General features: G+C 39.9%; 1 protein-coding gene across 1 annotated transcript; it reads right to left on the bottom strand.

The window, feature by feature from the left end:
* Nucleotides 1–7968: 7968 nt before the first annotated feature.
* Nucleotides 7969–8913, bottom strand: LOC102924393 (olfactory receptor 52K1-like). The gene has a single exon (XM_006993326.1). It carries the CDS (start codon nt 8911–8913, stop codon nt 7969–7971), a length of 945 nt encoding a protein of 314 aa, XP_006993388.1.
* Nucleotides 8914–18714: the final 9801 nt, after the last annotated feature.

The following is an 18714-nucleotide window of genomic DNA, read 5'->3' as shown; positions in this document are numbered from 1 at the left end:
TTAGGTAAAGGGCAGTTGTTCTCCGATCCTATCACAGTCCCTGATTGCAGGGATAAAGTTGAATCAAATTATTGTGAAAAGACAGGGAGTTTACGAATTTTAGTTCTAAAATTAGTTTTATCTACTGGCTTTTACCTGAAGTTAGAGAAAAGACACTTTTGACTTATCAGAGCTAGAAAATCTGTTTTAAATATTAGTCTGGCCCAGGCAAAGGAGAATATAAAAGAATGTAACTTTCAAACCCAATGGTGGAATGTATGCTGAGGGAAATTACCAGGAAACTTTGACATAGTTAACTATTATAATGCCTAAATTCCACTTAAATATTGTAATTATACATATGAAGAATATGAACTTCTAAAATACAGCTTTATACTAAGAACTTTATGGCAGAATAGCTTTAGAAAATTGTAGCTGGAAGCTTTCCTGTGTCCTGCCTGGTACGCAGCTACTCAGACCCAAGTAAACACACAGAGGCTTATATTAATTAAAACTGCTCGGCCATTAGCTCAGGATTACTACTGACTAGCTCTTACACTTAAACTCAGCCCATTTCTGTTCATCTATATGTCACCACATTTTCCATGGCTTTACCTGTGTGCCATTACATGCTGCTCCCTGGATAGCAGACTGGTGTCTCCTCACTCAGCCTTCCTCTTCCCAAAATTCTCCTTGTCTGCTTATCCCACCTATACTTCCTGCCTGGCTACTGGCTAATCAGCATTTTATTAAACCAGTGTACAAAAGCATTATCCCACAACATTTCCATTTTTTTGTTTAATTAAAAAGTAAGGTTTTAACTTTAACATAGCAAAATTACATATAACAAACAGTTATCAAAAATTACAGTTACAATATTTAGTCTGTTTGTATTTGGCAAAATTAAAGAAAGTGTTTTGTCTATCCTATATTTGTGAGTCTAAAGTTTTACATCTAATTTATCTTTTATCATAACCAAAGAAAATTATAACTATCTAGTCTTCAACTACATCAAAGACTTCAGAAGGATACAGCATTACCTAAGTAAACAGGAAAAGCATTGTAAGCAACTTCCAAAAATCTAGAATGACAGAGACAGCTGGATGCCTGGACAGTCACCTAAAGTTCTTCTGCATTGTTGGGGCATCCATCTTCAGCCCATAGGTATAGAGTCTCTCAATCACTTCTCTTGGTGTCCTGTAGAATGTCTGGTAGTTTCTTCTGCAAAGCAGGAACCTGAAGGACCATTTGTCTTCATTTTGTTTTGGTCACCTTCCTATGAGTCCTGCATGTCCAGTTTATACAACATTTTATCAGCAGTACAGGCAAGAAAAGTTTCTTGCCCACATAGCTATTTTTGCCAAGAAGAAGATAAACTCCATATGGAGTGTCTTCGATGCCCATCTTTCTCTCTGAAGTAAATTGGTCCTGCCAAGAGCAGATGTGGCTCGCTGTCCAGAAAGTCTAAGTTTTTCATACATTTTAAATGCCATATTCTGTAGGTCTTTGAAGTGTTTGAAGATTACCTATCTGAAATCTATGTATACCTAGAAAACTAAACTAACATGACTATAAGTTTGATTATCATAGATAATTAACTATTAATCTGTATTTCTTAATGATACATTACAACATTAAATGAGTCGTATACACATGATATCTTAAGAATAAAAATATACATACAGTATAACAAAATTAACTTCAAATTTGTATCAATAAACTAAAATCAATAGCAATGTAAAACACTTTTAAACAAGTTGTTGCTCTTTAAAAGTAGGTTCAACAATCCATTCTTTTATCCTATCATATTTGTATCCTGTATTTCCATATCAAAAAATCCACAGCTAGGCATTTCTCCCTAGATATTCTGTTGAGTCTCCCAAAGACCAAAACCAACTCCAGCATCATATGGAATTGAATGACTGAGGGCAAAGACAAGAAAAGGATGGATTTATGCTCCTGCTCCATCCAGTGGCTGCCTCCTAAGAGCACCCACCAGACTCAGTAGTGTCATCTTATTTTCATTAGGACATTTAGTCCACCTGTCATCTGTGGTCATGGCTGTCCTGTGGTAAAGGGCTTATCTCAACAGAATAGAAGGGAATGACCACTAAATAACTAAGTATGCAGATATGACTAATAGGTGAATATCTTAATCAAACCTGTGGTTGCTTCCTCCTCATGCAACTATGTTTCCCTTCTATAACCAACACTCTGGATGATAGTAAAAGACTACCATCCCTTTTTGAGCCTGGTTGGGAAATGATTGAGAGAGGAGACATTGATGTGGTATTTAAATAGGGTTGTGTGGCACAAATGTCTTAACAACTCGAGCTATAGAATCATAAAGGGCAGAGGTGGACCTCGAATAGTATGTCAGACTTTGAACACATGACCAAAGCCTGTTTCCTTTTCTCTTAAATGAAAATAGTGGTAATCATTATGGGTTTGTTGTAAGGATGCAATAAGATAGTGTAGAATTCTTGTATGCTGCCTGGCACACAAATTATAAAAATCAACTTGTCTCCTAAATAGTCTGTGTTGTACATTGAAAGGCCCCTGAGACAGAATGAGCAGTAAGGCAAAAAAAGACTGGAATGGTTCCTGGGAAAGCATAAAGATTATACCAATTAGGGCTGGAGCAATGGCTCAGGCAATTAAGAACACTGGCTGTTCTTCCAGGGGACAGAATTCAATTCCCAGCACCCACATGGTAGCTCACTATAATTCCAGTCCCAAGAGATCCATGCCCTCTTCTTGTCTCCACAGGTTCTGCATGCACATGGCACACAGGCAAATATGCAGGCAAAACACCCAGAGACAGAAAGTAAAAATAAATACATTCTCTTCTATCACCTCTGGTTCCTACAATCTTTCTGCCTCCTCTTCCTCATAGATCCCTGAGTCTTGAAGTGAAGGGACTAATGAAAAACATCCCATCTAGGACTGAGTGCTTCAAAGTCTCTGTTCTTTGTCCCATTGTGGGAAAATCTCAAAAAAGAAAAAGTGAAAAATGTCTTAATCACAGCTCACTTATAGAAAGAGACAGTTCTTAATGCTGATTTTTTTTTTCTCTGCAGAAAGTCCTATCAACAAAACCAGCTTTTTTATTTGTTTGTTTGTTTGTTTGTTTGTGTTTGTTTTTGTTTTGTTTTGTTTTGTGTTTGTTTTATTTTCCCTTTGGTTACCCAGCACACTCTCATGACTATTTGAGGTTTTTCATCTAAGATGATGCTTACCTAAGTAGTCTTAGGATGACAAAAGGCTAATATCTCTCACCATTTTCCTGTGTAACAAATACAAAGACCTGGCTGCACAAAAACATAACTTCAGGTTCTCAGGAGCTCAGAGGTAAACTGCAATGAAAACAAGGTTACAGAAAATAGCCATCAACAACGAAATCTAACCAACTTTAATGCCCCTTTTCTAATGGTTTAGTTTTATTTTATGTGCATTTATGTTTTGCTTACATGTATGTCTGTGTAAGGATATAGGGTCCCCCGGAAATGGAATAACAGACAGCTGTGAGCTGCCATGTGTGATAGGAATTCCCACCACAGCCCCAAGGTCGTGTATGCCCAACGGGACACTTAGTCATTTCTACCTAGTCATTTCCGGGTCATACATCCTGCATGACCCATGACCCTGTGACTGCATGGTTGTGTAAAGCGTGCGACCCAACCATCTATGTGCATTCGTGGAATAGCCATGTGGGCCTGTGTGTGCTTGGCCTTTAAAAGCCGGTCCCCATGTACACCCCCACCCCTACGCGTGCACGTGCACCCTTCACAGATGTGTCCTTTCAGCAAGCCTGATCACACCTGTCCTTTTCTCCTCATCTTAATAGAACTCTTGTTAGTGGATTCTGTCCTGTTGTGACCTTTCCTCACAGGGTAAGAGTGCCACTAAAAACCAACAATGTGGGTACTGGGAATTGAACCCTGGTCCTCTAGAAGAGTAGCCAGTGCTCTTAACCACCGAGCTATCTTTCCAGCCCCATAACTTTAATACTCTTAAACAATTTCAGTTTACAATTCAGTCCATCACAGATCTCAAAAGTTTAAGACTTCAGTAGGAGATGGAGTGGACTTTTGGAAATCACAAGAGAGGGATGCTGCTTCCTGGTTCCTCCACTGGCTCCGAGCCTGATCCATCTTGTGCTATGATAAACAGCACTCCTGTATATTGTGACCCACAGAACCAGACTGAGGAGACTCTGGTATTCATCCCCTGAGATGAAGGACAACAGTGTTCCCACAGGACCCTGGTGAGACTGTCTGTCATGCAAACTCCTCCATCATGACTGCAGGACTCTGTACAAACCAGGCAGTGCCATAGTTCTTGCTCTTTCAGCCAACCACTTTGTCCTTGTCCCAGAAAAGAAGTGCTAATGTTGCAAAGCCCTGTGCCCCTGGGAACCTTGGGAGTTCAGCTTGGTGGAAAGAGGTCATGGTCCCAACACATAGATCTTCTACCAGCTACAGAAGGTCTGGGTGCTTAACCTAATGAAACCATGAAGAAACCCTGCCTTCTGCCTCAAGTCTTTCTGAAACTCTCTTCTGTGTTTCTTGATCAAGACTCTGGATTCTAAAAGCTAAGAATTCAGTGTTTTTGTTCTCTGGTCTAATTTGATAACTTCCCCCTTACCATTAATGATAAGTCAGGGATCTCAGCTTAACCCCAGCATAAGAAGAAAAAAAAGAACATAAGGGAAGGGAAAGGAGCAGAGGGGAGAGGGGAAACTCATGGTTTCCATAGTTTCCGTATTACTTCTAAATAAGAAATAATGCTTTTTTTTTTTGGTTGGTTTTTTCTTTGTTTTGTTTTGTTTTTGTTTTGTTTTTTGAGACATGGTTTCTTTGTGTAGCTTTGTGCCTTTCCTGGAACTCACTCTGTAGACCAGGCTGGCCTTGAACTCACAGAGATCCTCCTGCCTCTGCCTCCCGAGTGCTGGGATTAAAGGCATATGCCACCACCGCCCGGCAAGAAATAATTCTTGAGCATCAATCACGCTATGGTCCAGTGACACCGTGTGAAAGCCATTATTTTGTTTAAACTAAAGAGATCACCTTTGTTCAGAGTTCTTATCTTCTTATCTTTTTTCCCCAACTCCCATAACCGTGAAATACCAATCATGTGAGTGTTTAGCTCTTGTTCCCAAAAATACACTCTGATGTCTTGCTTTGTCAAGGGGAATTGCAGCTTGTTATACATTTTTGTCACATCTCATGGTTGTTCAATACCAAAGACACTCAAATAGGGACCAGAATTGATAGGATAGATATTTATAGTCAAAATGAAAAGACTTCTAGGGCTATAGAGAGAATTCTTATGTCGGTAATAATGGCAACAGCATCCTTGGTCAACAGTGTCTGGTTGCTCAGTTACATTTCAGACACAACAGAGATTGCCATACTTATGTACATCTGAGGACCAGGACATGAATCAAATTGGGAGTAAAGATACATTCAAGTTACGAGGGTTATGAAAATATATATGCTATATTAAGATATCAAGCCGGGCGGCGGTGGCACACGCCTTTAATCCCAGCACTCGGGAGGCAGAGCCAGAAGGATCTCTGTGAGTTCAAGGCCAGCCTGGGCTACCAAGTGAGTTCCAGGAAAGGTGCAAAGCTACACAGAGAAACCCTGTCTCGAAAAACCAAAAAAAAAAAAAAAAGATATCAAAATTGATATACTTTGAGCTGGAAAGATAGCTTAGCACTTAAGAGCATTTGTTGCTCTTGCAGAGAACCAGGGTTCAGTTCCCAATACCCACACCAGGAGCTTACAACCATTTATTTGTAAGTTCCAAGAGATTCAAAAACCTTCTTTGGCCTCATTGGGCACCTGCATGTATGTAGTGCACATACAGACAAGCAGGTACACACACAACTATTTTTTTTTTAATTTAATGGCCTAATAGTTTGACAATGAAGATTCCAGTTTGGGTTCAGAATTTCACAGAAAAACATCTTTGACTGGATCATAGTATGGTCAAGTCCTTGTATTTTTCCACCAGGACAAAGAAGAGAAGGAATGAACTGGGCGGGGGAGGGATACGCAGGGAAGACTAGCAACCACTAAACAAATACAAGAGGATGACTTATAAATGGGTGTACATTAATTCAAATATAATAATGACACCAGATAATTTATGTATGCTAGTTGTGAATCATCTGGAGCCTAAGCAACTTTCAGTAAATTCTGAAACAATACCTCAACACAAATCCTTGATGGTTCCAGGCAACTCTTTTACCTAGAACTGCCATAGTACATTGATTGGTAGTTTAGAAATGGCCAAATGATACAATATAGACTAATAAGCAAAGACAATAATCATCCCTCTACATTTTAGCAAGCAGATTAGAAATACCAAAATTCTTTCAATATAGTTTTGTGTAATGTTTTATCTAAGATATATCAGCATCATTGTTTTTCTAATCTTCAAACATACAATTGATAACATATTCACCTGTACATTGGTTAAATTGGTGAAAGTATAGCCTGGGTTTGGGATATTTTTGAAGATGCTCAGATGATACTAAAATACATACAAGTTTGGTGGTAGTTCATACTTGTAATCCCAACAGCCAATAAACTAATAAAGAAGACTTATCATGACTAAGAATTCCAGGTCATCCTTGTCTGGCAAAAACAAAAATAAATAATAATAATAATATAAAAACAAAACCAGAAAGAAGAGATAATTTTAATCAACAGAGAATTCTATAATTTTTGTTGTTCAAAGAGCCATACCAAGGGAACTATGCAGATAATAGTTAAGTTTATTAAGACTTCCTTATGGCCAGGCATTGGTGGCATACACCTTTAATCTCAACTCTTGGGACACAGAGGCAGGCAGATCTCTGAGTTCTAGTCCAGCCTGGTCTACAGAGTGAGTTCCAGAACAGGCAGGGCAACACAGAGGAACCCTGTCTCAAGAAATAAAGAAAGAAAGAAAGAAAGAAAGAAAGAAAGAAAGAAAGAAAGAAAGAAAGAAAGAAAGAAAGAAAGAAAGAAAGAAAGAAAGAGAGAAAGAAAGAAGAAAGAAATCTCCTATGAATAAAGCTATTCAAGTGCAGAGACGGTCACATTTAAAGATGGGCTTAGGAAGAGAAGTAGAGGCCGGAGGCCATCTTAAAGCATTACACAAGTAGTTTCAGTGGTGGATGGCATTGGCCTATGGGTTACCAAATTAGTGATTTAGTTCATCTGTCACCGCTCTTGAAGCAGTGGGACCCGGAAGAGTGAAGCTGATAAATGAGGCAGAGTCAAGTCTCGTGCAACTTTATTCTAAGCATCAGACAATTTAAGGGTTAAGAAGGGTCACGTGAATGAAGTTTCCAATCACAAGGGCAAGCCACATGTGGCAGTCAAGCTGCATGTGATGGGCAAGCAGAACATGGCAAAAACATGCTTTTCTGTATAGGCATATACACAAATAACAAAAGCCAGTTGTAATGAATGATCTGAAGTAAACTCTCTCCTATCTGCTATACCTGGGAGGGGAAAAAACATAATCCATAAACAATTCCATGTTTTTGAAGAAACTGAGGTCACAGGACCCTTGGTTTCTTGAAGTTTTCTCACAAGCACTCAGAAATCTCCTCCTGTGACTCCATTCTTGCACCATGTTCCTACCTTCATTAATACTCTGGGTGAAATAATCGAGAAAATCTCCTATGTATGAGCCAATCTTAGCCAGTATGCCTTCTGTCTTTCATGTAGATAGCAATATCCACTCTGGAAGTTTCATTGTCTTCCTTAATCATGTAAAGCCCCTATGAAAATGGCCTGGTCCGGCTCCTGCTATAGGTGCACACCTAATGAAATATGACTGATGGATCAGTAAATAACGGGATGTCAAGGAGTTCTAAGACTGGTGAATTGCCAACTGGGATCCTGCAGTTACTCTAAGCGTTTCTCCCTCTATCCAATACACCATCTATTCAGTACTGGACTTGTGGGTAAGAAAATAACTATCCATCTACACATCCTTTCTACGGAATAGGCTGAGCACATGATCACGAATCTGCTTGGTCTTGACACCATAGATAATGGGATTAATCATAGGTGGAAAAAGAAGATAGAAAATTGCAAGAAGTATGTGGACATGAGGAGCAGCCCTACGAGCTACACGATGCATGACTGAGGAGATGACTACAGGTGTGTAGGTAGACAGAATAGCACCTATATGAGACACACATGTCCCAAAGGCCTTGTAGCGGGCCTCCTGAGAGGCAAGCTGGAGAACAGCACGAAGGATGAAGACATAAGACAAGATAACAAAGAGCAGGTCCAGCACCACAATAAACATGGCCACAGCAATGCCATAGATGTTGTTGAATCGTGTGTCCCCACATGCCAGCCTTACCACAGCCATGTGTTCACAGTAGCAGTGAGCAATCATTGTCCCTCGACAGTAGTGGAAGCGTCTGAGCAGAAAGGGGAGTGGAGTCATTAATGTCACCGCCCGAGTGACAGCGGCCAGGCCAATCTTGATGATGAGGGGTTTGGTCAGAATTGTGGTGTAGTGCAGGGGTTTGCAGATGGCCACATAACGGTCAAAGGCCATGGCCAGCAGCACTGCTGACTCCATGATGGAGAAAGAATGGAGAAAGAACATCTGGATAAGACAGGCATAGAAATTAATCTCTTGGTTTCTGAGCCAAAAAATAGCAAGCATTTTGGGCAGTGTAGTTGAAGAAAGGACCAGATCTATGGTTGCCAACATAGCCAGAAAGAGGTACATAGGCTCATGGAGGGCTGAGTCTGCCCAGATAATGAAGAGAAGGGTACAGTTGCCCAGGAGGGCCAAGGTATAGGCAAAGAAGAAAGGAATGGAGATCCAGATGTGCTGGTGCTCCAAACCGGGTATTCCTACCAACAAAAAGGCCTCTGGGTGGGTTTCAGTAGTATTGATGGCTGACATGACTCCTGGAAACTCTTCTTGTTGGTATTCAAATGGTCCTTCACCTTTTGTGTGTATTTTCTATGAAATACATGATAATAGAATTCTGCTACCCCAGCTGAATGGATTAGGTCCCATTTCCATTGTTAGACCTTAACCAAAGTAAGTTGATGGCTCTCGTGGAAATACGATAATATAGCCCATGTTTCATGCCTCAAGGAACTTTGACTCTGAATAAGAGAATATTAAATATCCACAGAACTGATGTCACATGACAACCTTCATAAAGTGATAGAGAGATGGTAGTGTTTGCTGTGTTCTTGATATCAGGAATACCTTTGGGTGGGGAAATAAAATATGGTAAAATCAGTTTATTTCTTAAGGTTTGTTCTTTATTTTTTAATTATATGTATGCAAGTATGTCTGTGAATGAGTATGTGAACATGAATGCAGGTGCCTGTAAAGGCCAGAAGAGGCTATCAGATCCTCTAGAGCTGCAGTTTCAGAAGGTTATGAGCTTCCTGGTATGGGTGCTGGGACTAAGTCTGCTGTAAGAGCAGTGTATACTCTTAACTGCTGAGCTAGCTATCTCTCCAACCCCTTGGTTCATTGCTTTAACACATCCTGTTATATATTCTTATCAAGCTAAACTTTCAAATGCAAAAGTCAATTTCCTGTCCCAAAATCTCCAACTTAGGCACAAACAAAGAAGGCAAATAAGCTGTAACTTCTAATGTCCCAAAGAGTCACACACATGCATTTTCTGAAAGATTACTTTGCTATAGATCCCACTAGCCATATGTGGCTATTTGAATTAATAGTTGCTAAAATAAAAGCTCATTAGTCGCGCCGGGCGTTGGTGGCGCACGCCTTTAATCCCAGCACTCGGGAGGCAGAGCCAGGCGGATCTCTGTGAGTTCGAGGCCAGCCTGGGCTACCAAGTGAGTTCCAGGAAAGGCGCAAAGCTACACAAGAGAAACCCTGTCTCGAAAAACCAAAAAAAAAAAAAAAAAAAAAAAAAAAAAAAAAAAAAAAGCTCATTAGTCAAACAAAACACTCAGGTTTCTGACAGCCGTCTATAACCGGTGGCTGCCATGTTAGAACAGTCAGATTAGACTGTACCCATTATCGAAGAAGATTCCGTTGATTCTAGAGATCTGCTCTAGAATACTCTCCAGGTCCTTTCAACGTTTAGAAAAAACAAAAAACAAAAACAAAAAAATGTAAATTCAACTCTAACGTTAGTTTCTTGAAAAAGTACTTTTTTTCTTGTTTCTTAATGACAGTTATGGTAACACCCTGTTCATCTGGCTGACAACAAACCATCTAAAAGTATCTAGATTCAGTCTCAGCTCTCTCAAATACCCTCTGAGTTTGAAATCTGGATTCTATTTTTATTGCATCCCTTCAATTTCTCTCATTAGGAGGACACATGGCTTCCATGATATGCCACTGGCCCCTTACCTGTTTCATTCCCTTCTAGATATCAGCAACTTTTGTCTGAACTGGCCATGAAAACTCACTCTATATTGGGCCCTGCTTTATTGCTGTTTCCCATCTCTCTGTCTTCTTATTTCAGTACATTGTTTCTATCCTACCTCAAAAGAACTGTATTTTTTTATGTCTCAAGCTTCGACTCCATATTCAGATAAGTCAGTGATTATATGCATAAACTGAATGAAATGTGTCTTCTTACTTAATGGATTAAGAAAAAGTCCATGACTAAAAAAGTCCACAACAAACTTGTTCTTTAGTAGAAAATTGTAAAAGGTTTTAAAACAATAAAAACATAATTGTTACCACAATCATACTATGTAATTTTATTTTTTTAAAGCCAGGCATAGTAGCACATACCTGTAATTTCAGTACTCAGGAAGCTGAGGCAGGAAGAACATAAGTTCAAAACCAAAGCTAATCTGGTATATGTTGTCAGATCCTATCTGAAGCTAAATAAAAACATAGATAGATAGATAGATAGATAGATAGATAGATAGATAGATAGATAGATAGATAGATAGGAAGATATAGAATCCTAAAACAGATGGAGAAAGAAAATAAATGTTGTAGTGCTAGAGATTAAACCCAGGGCCTTGCACGTAGTAAGCAAGTACTCCTGAACTACGTCCATTCCTAGACCCAGTGATTTTAAATGAAGAAATCATAGTCAGCTTCACTGAAAAAAGATTTTGAGCAAGGAGTCATAGCTGAGAAAACACAGTAGTTTGGCTTTCTTACAAGGCAAAGTGTAATATGCCATGCAGGCGGTTTATATTAACCACTGAACAAGAATGAAAAGAAAGAGTAAAGTAAGGGGAATTAATGCAAAGATGCATTTCCAAACTGGAGAATACTGTCACTATTGTATCATATACTATCTGAAGAACCACATAGAAGGAACCTCAGGATTGTTCCTTGTAGACTTAAAAGAGGAAATGTTGCTTTTGGAAACATTCTACACCATTGCCCTTTCTGGAATTCTACAGCTTTACCTCTGATTTTCTGACCACATTCATTGGCTTCTGCTCATTGCCCCAACACACTGTCAGGGATTTATCCAAAGAGTGTTGACTTCCTGTCTTCTAGGTTCACAGAGACACTGGAATAGTTGAACATTCTCTCTCAGGGTAAGATGCATCTGAGTAACCCTGTGGCTTTTTCCATTAGTTTCCACAGCAATGGCTAAAACAGAAAACATGACATGAGAGGGTGTGAGACAGGCATGAGAGATACAGGATAGATAGAATTATCCCTGATAGAAGAACATTCTAAAAGATGGCTAGAGAAAATGCCTTAAGGTTTATGTATGACTACTGTCCAAATATCGGATGGGTAGCCAACGTGGCCAAGATGAGGTGAGAGAGCAGAAGAACTACTGGGGGCAGATGGGGCCTCCAAATCGTACAAATCCAAGTCATCGTAGAACTTTCTAGAACTTTGGGGGAAAAAACATTTTTCTCAGACTTTGGTTTAAACAGAAAAAAGACATAATTTGAATTCTTTATACATTTTTTGTCTGCATGTATGTCTGTATGAGGGTGCTGGATCTTCTGGAACTGGAGTTACAGAGAGTTGTGAGCTGGGAATTGAGCCATTTGGGTGCTGGGAATTGAACCTAGAACCCAGGTCCTTTGAAAGAGCAGTCAGTGCTCTTAACCACTTAGCCATCTCTCCAGCCCCAAAATATTTGAATTCTTAAAACCTCTTAAAAGTTTACTCTGGTATCTATGATATGATTTAAAAATTTAAAAAAAAAATACCAGAAAGTGCCAGAGGTAAAAACATGGAGACACTTATTAAGGCTTCTTCAGTAGTCCGAAGAAGGGAAGAATTTGGCTCAGAATCAAGATGGTGGTGAGCACAGTGAGACGTAATCAGATTGGAGGCTTATTTTGAAAGTGCTGTGGAGTTGTTTTCAGCAGATTAAATACAGGCTTTATCAGAAGTTGAAGTCTGACATGTCAAGACTTTTGGCATGAGAGACCAAAAGGAAGGCGTTACTCTGTTGAAATGAGAAAAGTTTTAGAGGAGGAGATCAAGATTTCAACTTTCAAAGTAGAGCATGTAAAATGTCTCATGAGAAGTCTAAGTGAATGTTGATCTGTTTGATATGATTTTGAATTTGAAGGGGAAATTTTGGTTGTTGATAGAAGCTTAGGGTCATTGGAAAGCAGTACCTGAAGGCATGAAAGCAGTTCATCTCAAAGATGGACCATGTATTCATAGAAAGAAGAAAAACTCAGGTGAGACTCTTAACATTTAGAACTGAGATGAAGGTCAACCAAGGAGACTGGGTGAGTAACTATTAAAGACAAAGTATCAGGAATCTGTGCTGCCTTGACAGCCTGTTCAGCATCATATACTAAGAAAGAGGAATTACCACAATGTGTTAATGTTATTAGCGAAGCAAATCATCTGAAAACCACATTGCCCTTGTACTTACAGATTTGGGGACTGGACAACTGAATAAAGCGATGTTGGTGAACAGTACCATGTGGGGTCTAGTTTAAATGAGTTTGAGGAAAGGAGGATTTGAAGTCTAATGACAGTGTCCCTCATATAAAGAATTTTGCTGTGAAAGCCAACAGTGAATGGATCTCTAGATTCAGTGAGGGGTAATATCAAGAAGTTTTTGTGTTCACTTGTTTCTAAAGAGAAATTTCAAGGTAGAGGGAAGAACTGTCTTATTATTTCATAATTTTTTTCAGGATCTTAGAGTTTCTGCCTTGGTTTACAAAGTAACACAGAGTTGAGACCCAACTATCACAATGACTGGCCAGATTTTGTCAGGTGTACCTGTGTGCACCACCTGTTTAAAATGAGGAGGGAGTATCTGGGTGGGTGCAGGTCCAAGGGCCTGGGTGAAAAGGAGAACTTGGGTTTTAAAATGAAAAAAGCCTGAGAGTTTCTACAGTGTTCACTATAAAGTGCCTACTACATCAATAAAGCTCTTGGCCTAATTAGTATATTCAAAAAAAAAACAAAAAAAGAAAAGAAAAGAAATGAGGGGCCCAGTGAGATGGGTCAGCAGATGAATGTGCTTTCCACCAAGCTTGATGGACTGAGTTCAACCCTTAGAACACACATGATGGAAGGAAAGAACTGAAAGAGAAGGAAGGAAAGGAAGAAGAGAGGGGCACAGAAGGAAGAAAGGAAGAGTATAGATGTAAAAAAAAAATTCACTAACTGGACATGATGGTTGCACACATTTGTAATGCAAATACTCCAGAAGCTGAGGCAGGAGAAATATGAGTTCGAGGCCAGCGTGTGTGACATAGTGAGACTGTCTGAAAAGAGTGGTGGAGATTTTACAACACATTTTAAATACAGAGGGAATTAAGAAAATATAGGAAATGTTGCTTCAAAGACACCCTGGAGCATTGCCCTCTTTCAAGGTATTCTACTCATTCACCAGGGGTTTCAGCATCATATCCTAAAACCTCAAATACTAATTTACATGTCTCATTTTTCCTCCAAGGAAATGTTTATGCAGAAATCTTAACTTCTTCTAAGTGGCTCTGAAATACAAAAGTTTGTATCCTGTATGGCCAGTTGCTCCTCCTAGAATCAGTTCATCTGTTGTTTTCCATTCCTTCCTACACTATTCAGTTCATCAGCAAGTACCATCAGAGCAGCCTTCATAGTTTAATAAAATACCTGTTTCAATCCTCACCCTTCTCTAAGAGCCCATAATCCCTGAATCGCTGCTCTGAGAGAATACAGACAGTGTACAAAGCTCTACTTTTGTGACTGAGCATCTACTCCTATCACAAACCTCAATATCCTGTGAACTAAGAGGACCAGAGTCAGAGACTGTGCCTCATCTACATCCACAACCCCAGCCTCTAAAATACATAATCCGTGTTGAACATTTCACTGAAGGAAGTACGACTACAGGCTGCTAAAAATCTGCTTTCTGGCTTCTTTTTCATGACTCCCTCTCCATCTGACCCAAGCTCGGGTTGGTTATTTCTGTTTTAAAATCTTACAGGCTAGAAATTCTAAGAAATATTCACCAGTCTTAATCTCCCACAGCAGATTAAATTGTCATTGGAAAAACTTTTTCCTAAATGTTAGTTGTATTTGTATTTCATAACCAAGAGCAAACACTTAGCTTTGTAGTAAGTCTCCATGACAAATATATCTTCAGTGCCAAAAACAGTGCCTGATATGTAACAGACCCCTAGATGATTGTAGATTTATCTGAACTACATGCTGTACATTTACCATCCATAAATGTTTCTCCTAAATCTAAACATGATTAATTTTGTCTACATCTCCCTGAATTTCTGTATTTTTGAGCACTGCTGTCTATGTTGTGACCTATCCACCTATCCTTATACAAAGACAAAGATACCTAACTTCATCTTCCAAGCACAGGCTAGCCAATGACCCCTGTGCCTTGTTTCTTTGGAGGTTCACCCCAAATCTGCTTCATCCAGAACGCTGGAGTCAGAATAGGACTGTGGATGGAACCAGTCTTCAAGTCAAATGCAGACCTCAGTACTCCAAAGTCAGTGTTTTATCTACTGTATGCCAAAGTGCTCACACTGGACGGACTCAGAACTTAACTTCTTGTCATTGTCTCTTCTAAAAATGCTCAAAGAGGGTATGTATATCTAGAAAATGCGCGTATAAAACTACTAAATGACACCATGCATTTTTAACAAAATAAGATACCAGTGGTGGGTTCGAAAGATTAAAACTCACTGGCAGTGAGTACTTACCCAAAGTCTTTCAAGGAGGTAACTAGAACCCCCAAAGAAATGTGTTTCTTAGTAACCCCTGCCATCTTTCTAATTCAGACCTCATTCTCTTCTGTTGATAATGCAGAAGGTTGCTGATTAGGAAGAGCCAGCTGGTGGGAACAGGGAAGTCAAGGAGAGGAGATGGCACGTGGCAGAACCCAAATTGACATGGTACGCTGAAACGTAGTGGTAATGGCCACAGAGAAGAGCTAAGAGTCTGCTGTGATGAGACGTTTGCAGTGTAGAGATGAAACATTTGGGTGGGGGGTTCAGGACCTGCCCTCCTTGTTTTAAAGCCAAGAGAGAGAGAATAAGGAGAGTAGGGGAAAGAGCTGATGATGCCTAGGACCAGGACTGGCTGTGGAAAGCAGCAGAAAGCGCCCCCATCCTTCCTTGGCCACCACAGCTGTGTCGGGTATTCCTATGTCTCTAGTTCTAGCTCTGTTCACAGCCTCGGGAAATACGCAGCTCTGAGCCCTTTTCATTAACTCCATGCAGCTGAAAGGCGGTCTACATCTCCAGTGGGAGGGACCTAACGAGGGAGCCACTGACCCTATCCTCACAGTCTCTGTACTATTCCCCAGAGAATGTAGAATCACAATTAGCCTTGAGAAGAGTCTTTGGGGATTCAGAGAATCTCGGGGCTCTTCTCTGGAGGTTGATAAGAAGGGCTATCTTCGGCTCAGGTCTCACACCACAGTGTTCTCCTGAAGCCCTTGCCCTGTCACCCATTTAGTTGCACTGAGTCATGCCTGCCAGGGATCGTGCTTTACTCTCCAGAAGCTATGCTTGTGCTCCAGTCTCTGCTCTGCTTCTCCTGGCTTTTACTATCTTCTTGCAGCAGCTACTGTGAAAGACAGCTTCAAATTCCAGACCACAACCAACTCCTGCCTGCATATAACTAGGAAGGTCAGGGATGCAGCCTAATCAAGGTCATCCATTAGCTGGTCCAATTTCCATCTATAATTGCATCACAGGGAGATTCTTAGCTATGAATTGTCATCTGGCTGTGACCTTTGTCACATTGACCTTCGTACATTAACTCGGATCCTCAGTCTGAGGTAGAGAAAATATTCTCAGCTTTTCCTGACTCACGGGGTAATTGAAGGATTTAACTACACAATGGAGAGGCTGTTGTGAATATAATTGCTTTTTAATGTTTATCAACCTCTATAAATGATAAAGGATGGTCTTTCTAGATGCTATCATCTGCTGGTTTACAGAGCAAATCTTCCTCTGTAAGGAAGCTGAATGCTGCCAGGTTTCCCCTTCAACGCTGCCTGCTCTTTTTCTTTGTACTATGTTGGAAAATAAATTTCAGTCACTCCATCCACCCTCAAACTTCTTCTTTGTCCCCTAACTCCCTCCCAAATTCATGATGTCCTCTTTAATTATTATTGTTACATGTACATACACTTCATTGTGTCCATTTAGTATGTACATGTGCCCAGGCCTGACCACTGGAATTAAACAACCTATGTGGAAGCTCATCCCTAGACAAAACTGATTCCCCCTTTCGGCAGCCATTGACCACCTGTAGCTCTTCATCTAGGGATGGGACCATGTGGAATTACCCATGTCCATATTGACATGTCAACTGGTAATGTCATTATGCTATCCTTGTTTTGGCAACCAAGTTGTTGAGATTTCATGGGTGCATTTATGTCTAGGGGGCACATACTGTAGCAGGCATTCTGACAAGATTTGAGAGCCTCTGTCTTTCAGAAGACACCATGCACTTTGGACACAGGATTTGGAGGGATCAAGCTGGAACTGACCTAGTAACACTCTCTTTGAGAACTGGCTCTCATAGTGCCCGAAGGCACTATAGAAGCTGGCAATGGAGAAAAGCAATCTGTAGTCCTAACAAACTGCAAAGCCTACAAACCACAACAATGACTGGACCAGCAAAATATCCACAACAGTGCACTAATGACACTGCTGTCTTGTGAAAAACCAACAGCTACCTAATCAGACGTAAAGCCCATGCAATAAAAAGGGATTCATGCCTGGTATTGCAAACCTAGACAACTACCTGTGGCTAGAGAGGTCCTATGCCTAAGAGAAGAACCTACTGCTTCCCTTTTCCTAAATTCCTAACTGTAGTGTGTGTGTGTGTGTGTGTGTGCGTGTGTGTGTGTGTGTGTGTGTGTGTGTGTGTGTGCGTGTGTGTGTAGCTCTCATCATTCATCAAAGAAGCTTCTTTTTGCAAAATACTGTCTTTTTTCATGTTCCTTTTCCCTCCATATTCCTTATGTTTCTATCAAACTATATTCTTCCATTTGAAGAATTATTTTTAGTTTTTCTTTTATTTCAGAACTATAGTAGAGCATGCCGTTAATGTTTGGTGATAAGGTTCTCATTCATCTTCATTCATGAAAGATGTTTTCACAAGAAAAAAAATTCTGGGCGGGCAACTATTTTCTTTCTCCCATCCAAATGCAGTCTATTGCATCCTGCCTTTCCTTTTGCCAAAGTCAGTGATCAGTCCAAAGTCTCTTAAATGAAAAGTCCTGTGCCCTCAACATAGGATGCTGCTAAGATTTTTTTCTCAATTTTTTTTCACACTTTGATTGTGTGTCTAGGTGTAAGTTCTCATTTTTTTTACTGACTAGAGTTAGCTAGAAGTCTGAATCACACAGGCTTTTGTAGTGACGTTGAAAATTTCTTCATTCCTCTCAAGTTAAATGCCCAAGTTTTGAGCAATGTAGTGACATAATTTAATATTTTGTAAAGTTATAGGATGCTATTTCACTTTTTCTTTATTTGTTGAGACTTGCTTTGTGTACTAATATATGATTGGTTTTTCAGAGAGTTCAATAGGCTGCTAAAAAGAATGTGTATTCTTTCATGTTTGTATGGAAAGTTCTATAGATGTCTATTAGCTCTGCTTGGGTTGTGATGTAGTTCGACTCCTGTTTCCCTATTTCATTTTTGTCCAGATGACCTGTCTATTGGTAGAAGTGGGGTATTAAAGTTAATCTATGGTTTTACATATAATCATATTTCTTTTATAAAATTAGATGCTCCTATGTTTGGCATGTATGTGTTTAGAATCCTGTGACTAGTTTTGGTTTAAAGTCTATTTTTTCAGATATATAATCTATAACAGAGCCATACAAAGAAGGGGGAGTAAATTTCAGGGCCACAGATATAGTGGTTGAGCATTGTGTAACATGAAACCCCTTGGATTAAGACTCAGCACCATGTAAGTCTACTGCATTAAATGAAAGAGAGTATGGCGTCTCTGAAGCAAGGTGGTAGCAGGGAATGTAATGAGAAATCACTGGGTTCTACATGTCTGACAAATGTACCAGTGGATAGAGAAAGAAATAGACACAAGTGTGAGGGAAAGGGGATTCCAAGCTAACATCAAGACTTCTATCTTGAGCAACACGAGGAAATCAAGGTTTCATGAGAGTCACCAAGTAGAACAAGAGCCTCCAGTCAACCATAGCCACTACTACCTCATTGAGTGGCACGTGTCTGTGTCCAGGTTGAGGACACATGGTTGGGAGGCTCAGTTATACAGTGATTTGAAATATGTAGCCAAGCCATGACTGCACCATTTTCTTTT

The sequence above is a fragment of the Peromyscus maniculatus genome, chromosome 1 (genome assembly GCF_049852395.1).
Source record: "Peromyscus maniculatus bairdii isolate BWxNUB_F1_BW_parent chromosome 1, HU_Pman_BW_mat_3.1, whole genome shotgun sequence".
Lineage (NCBI taxonomy): Eukaryota > Metazoa > Chordata > Mammalia > Rodentia > Cricetidae > Peromyscus > Peromyscus maniculatus.
Note: the sequence above shows the minus strand (reverse complement) of the source record. Positions and strands in the feature narration are given on the sequence as shown.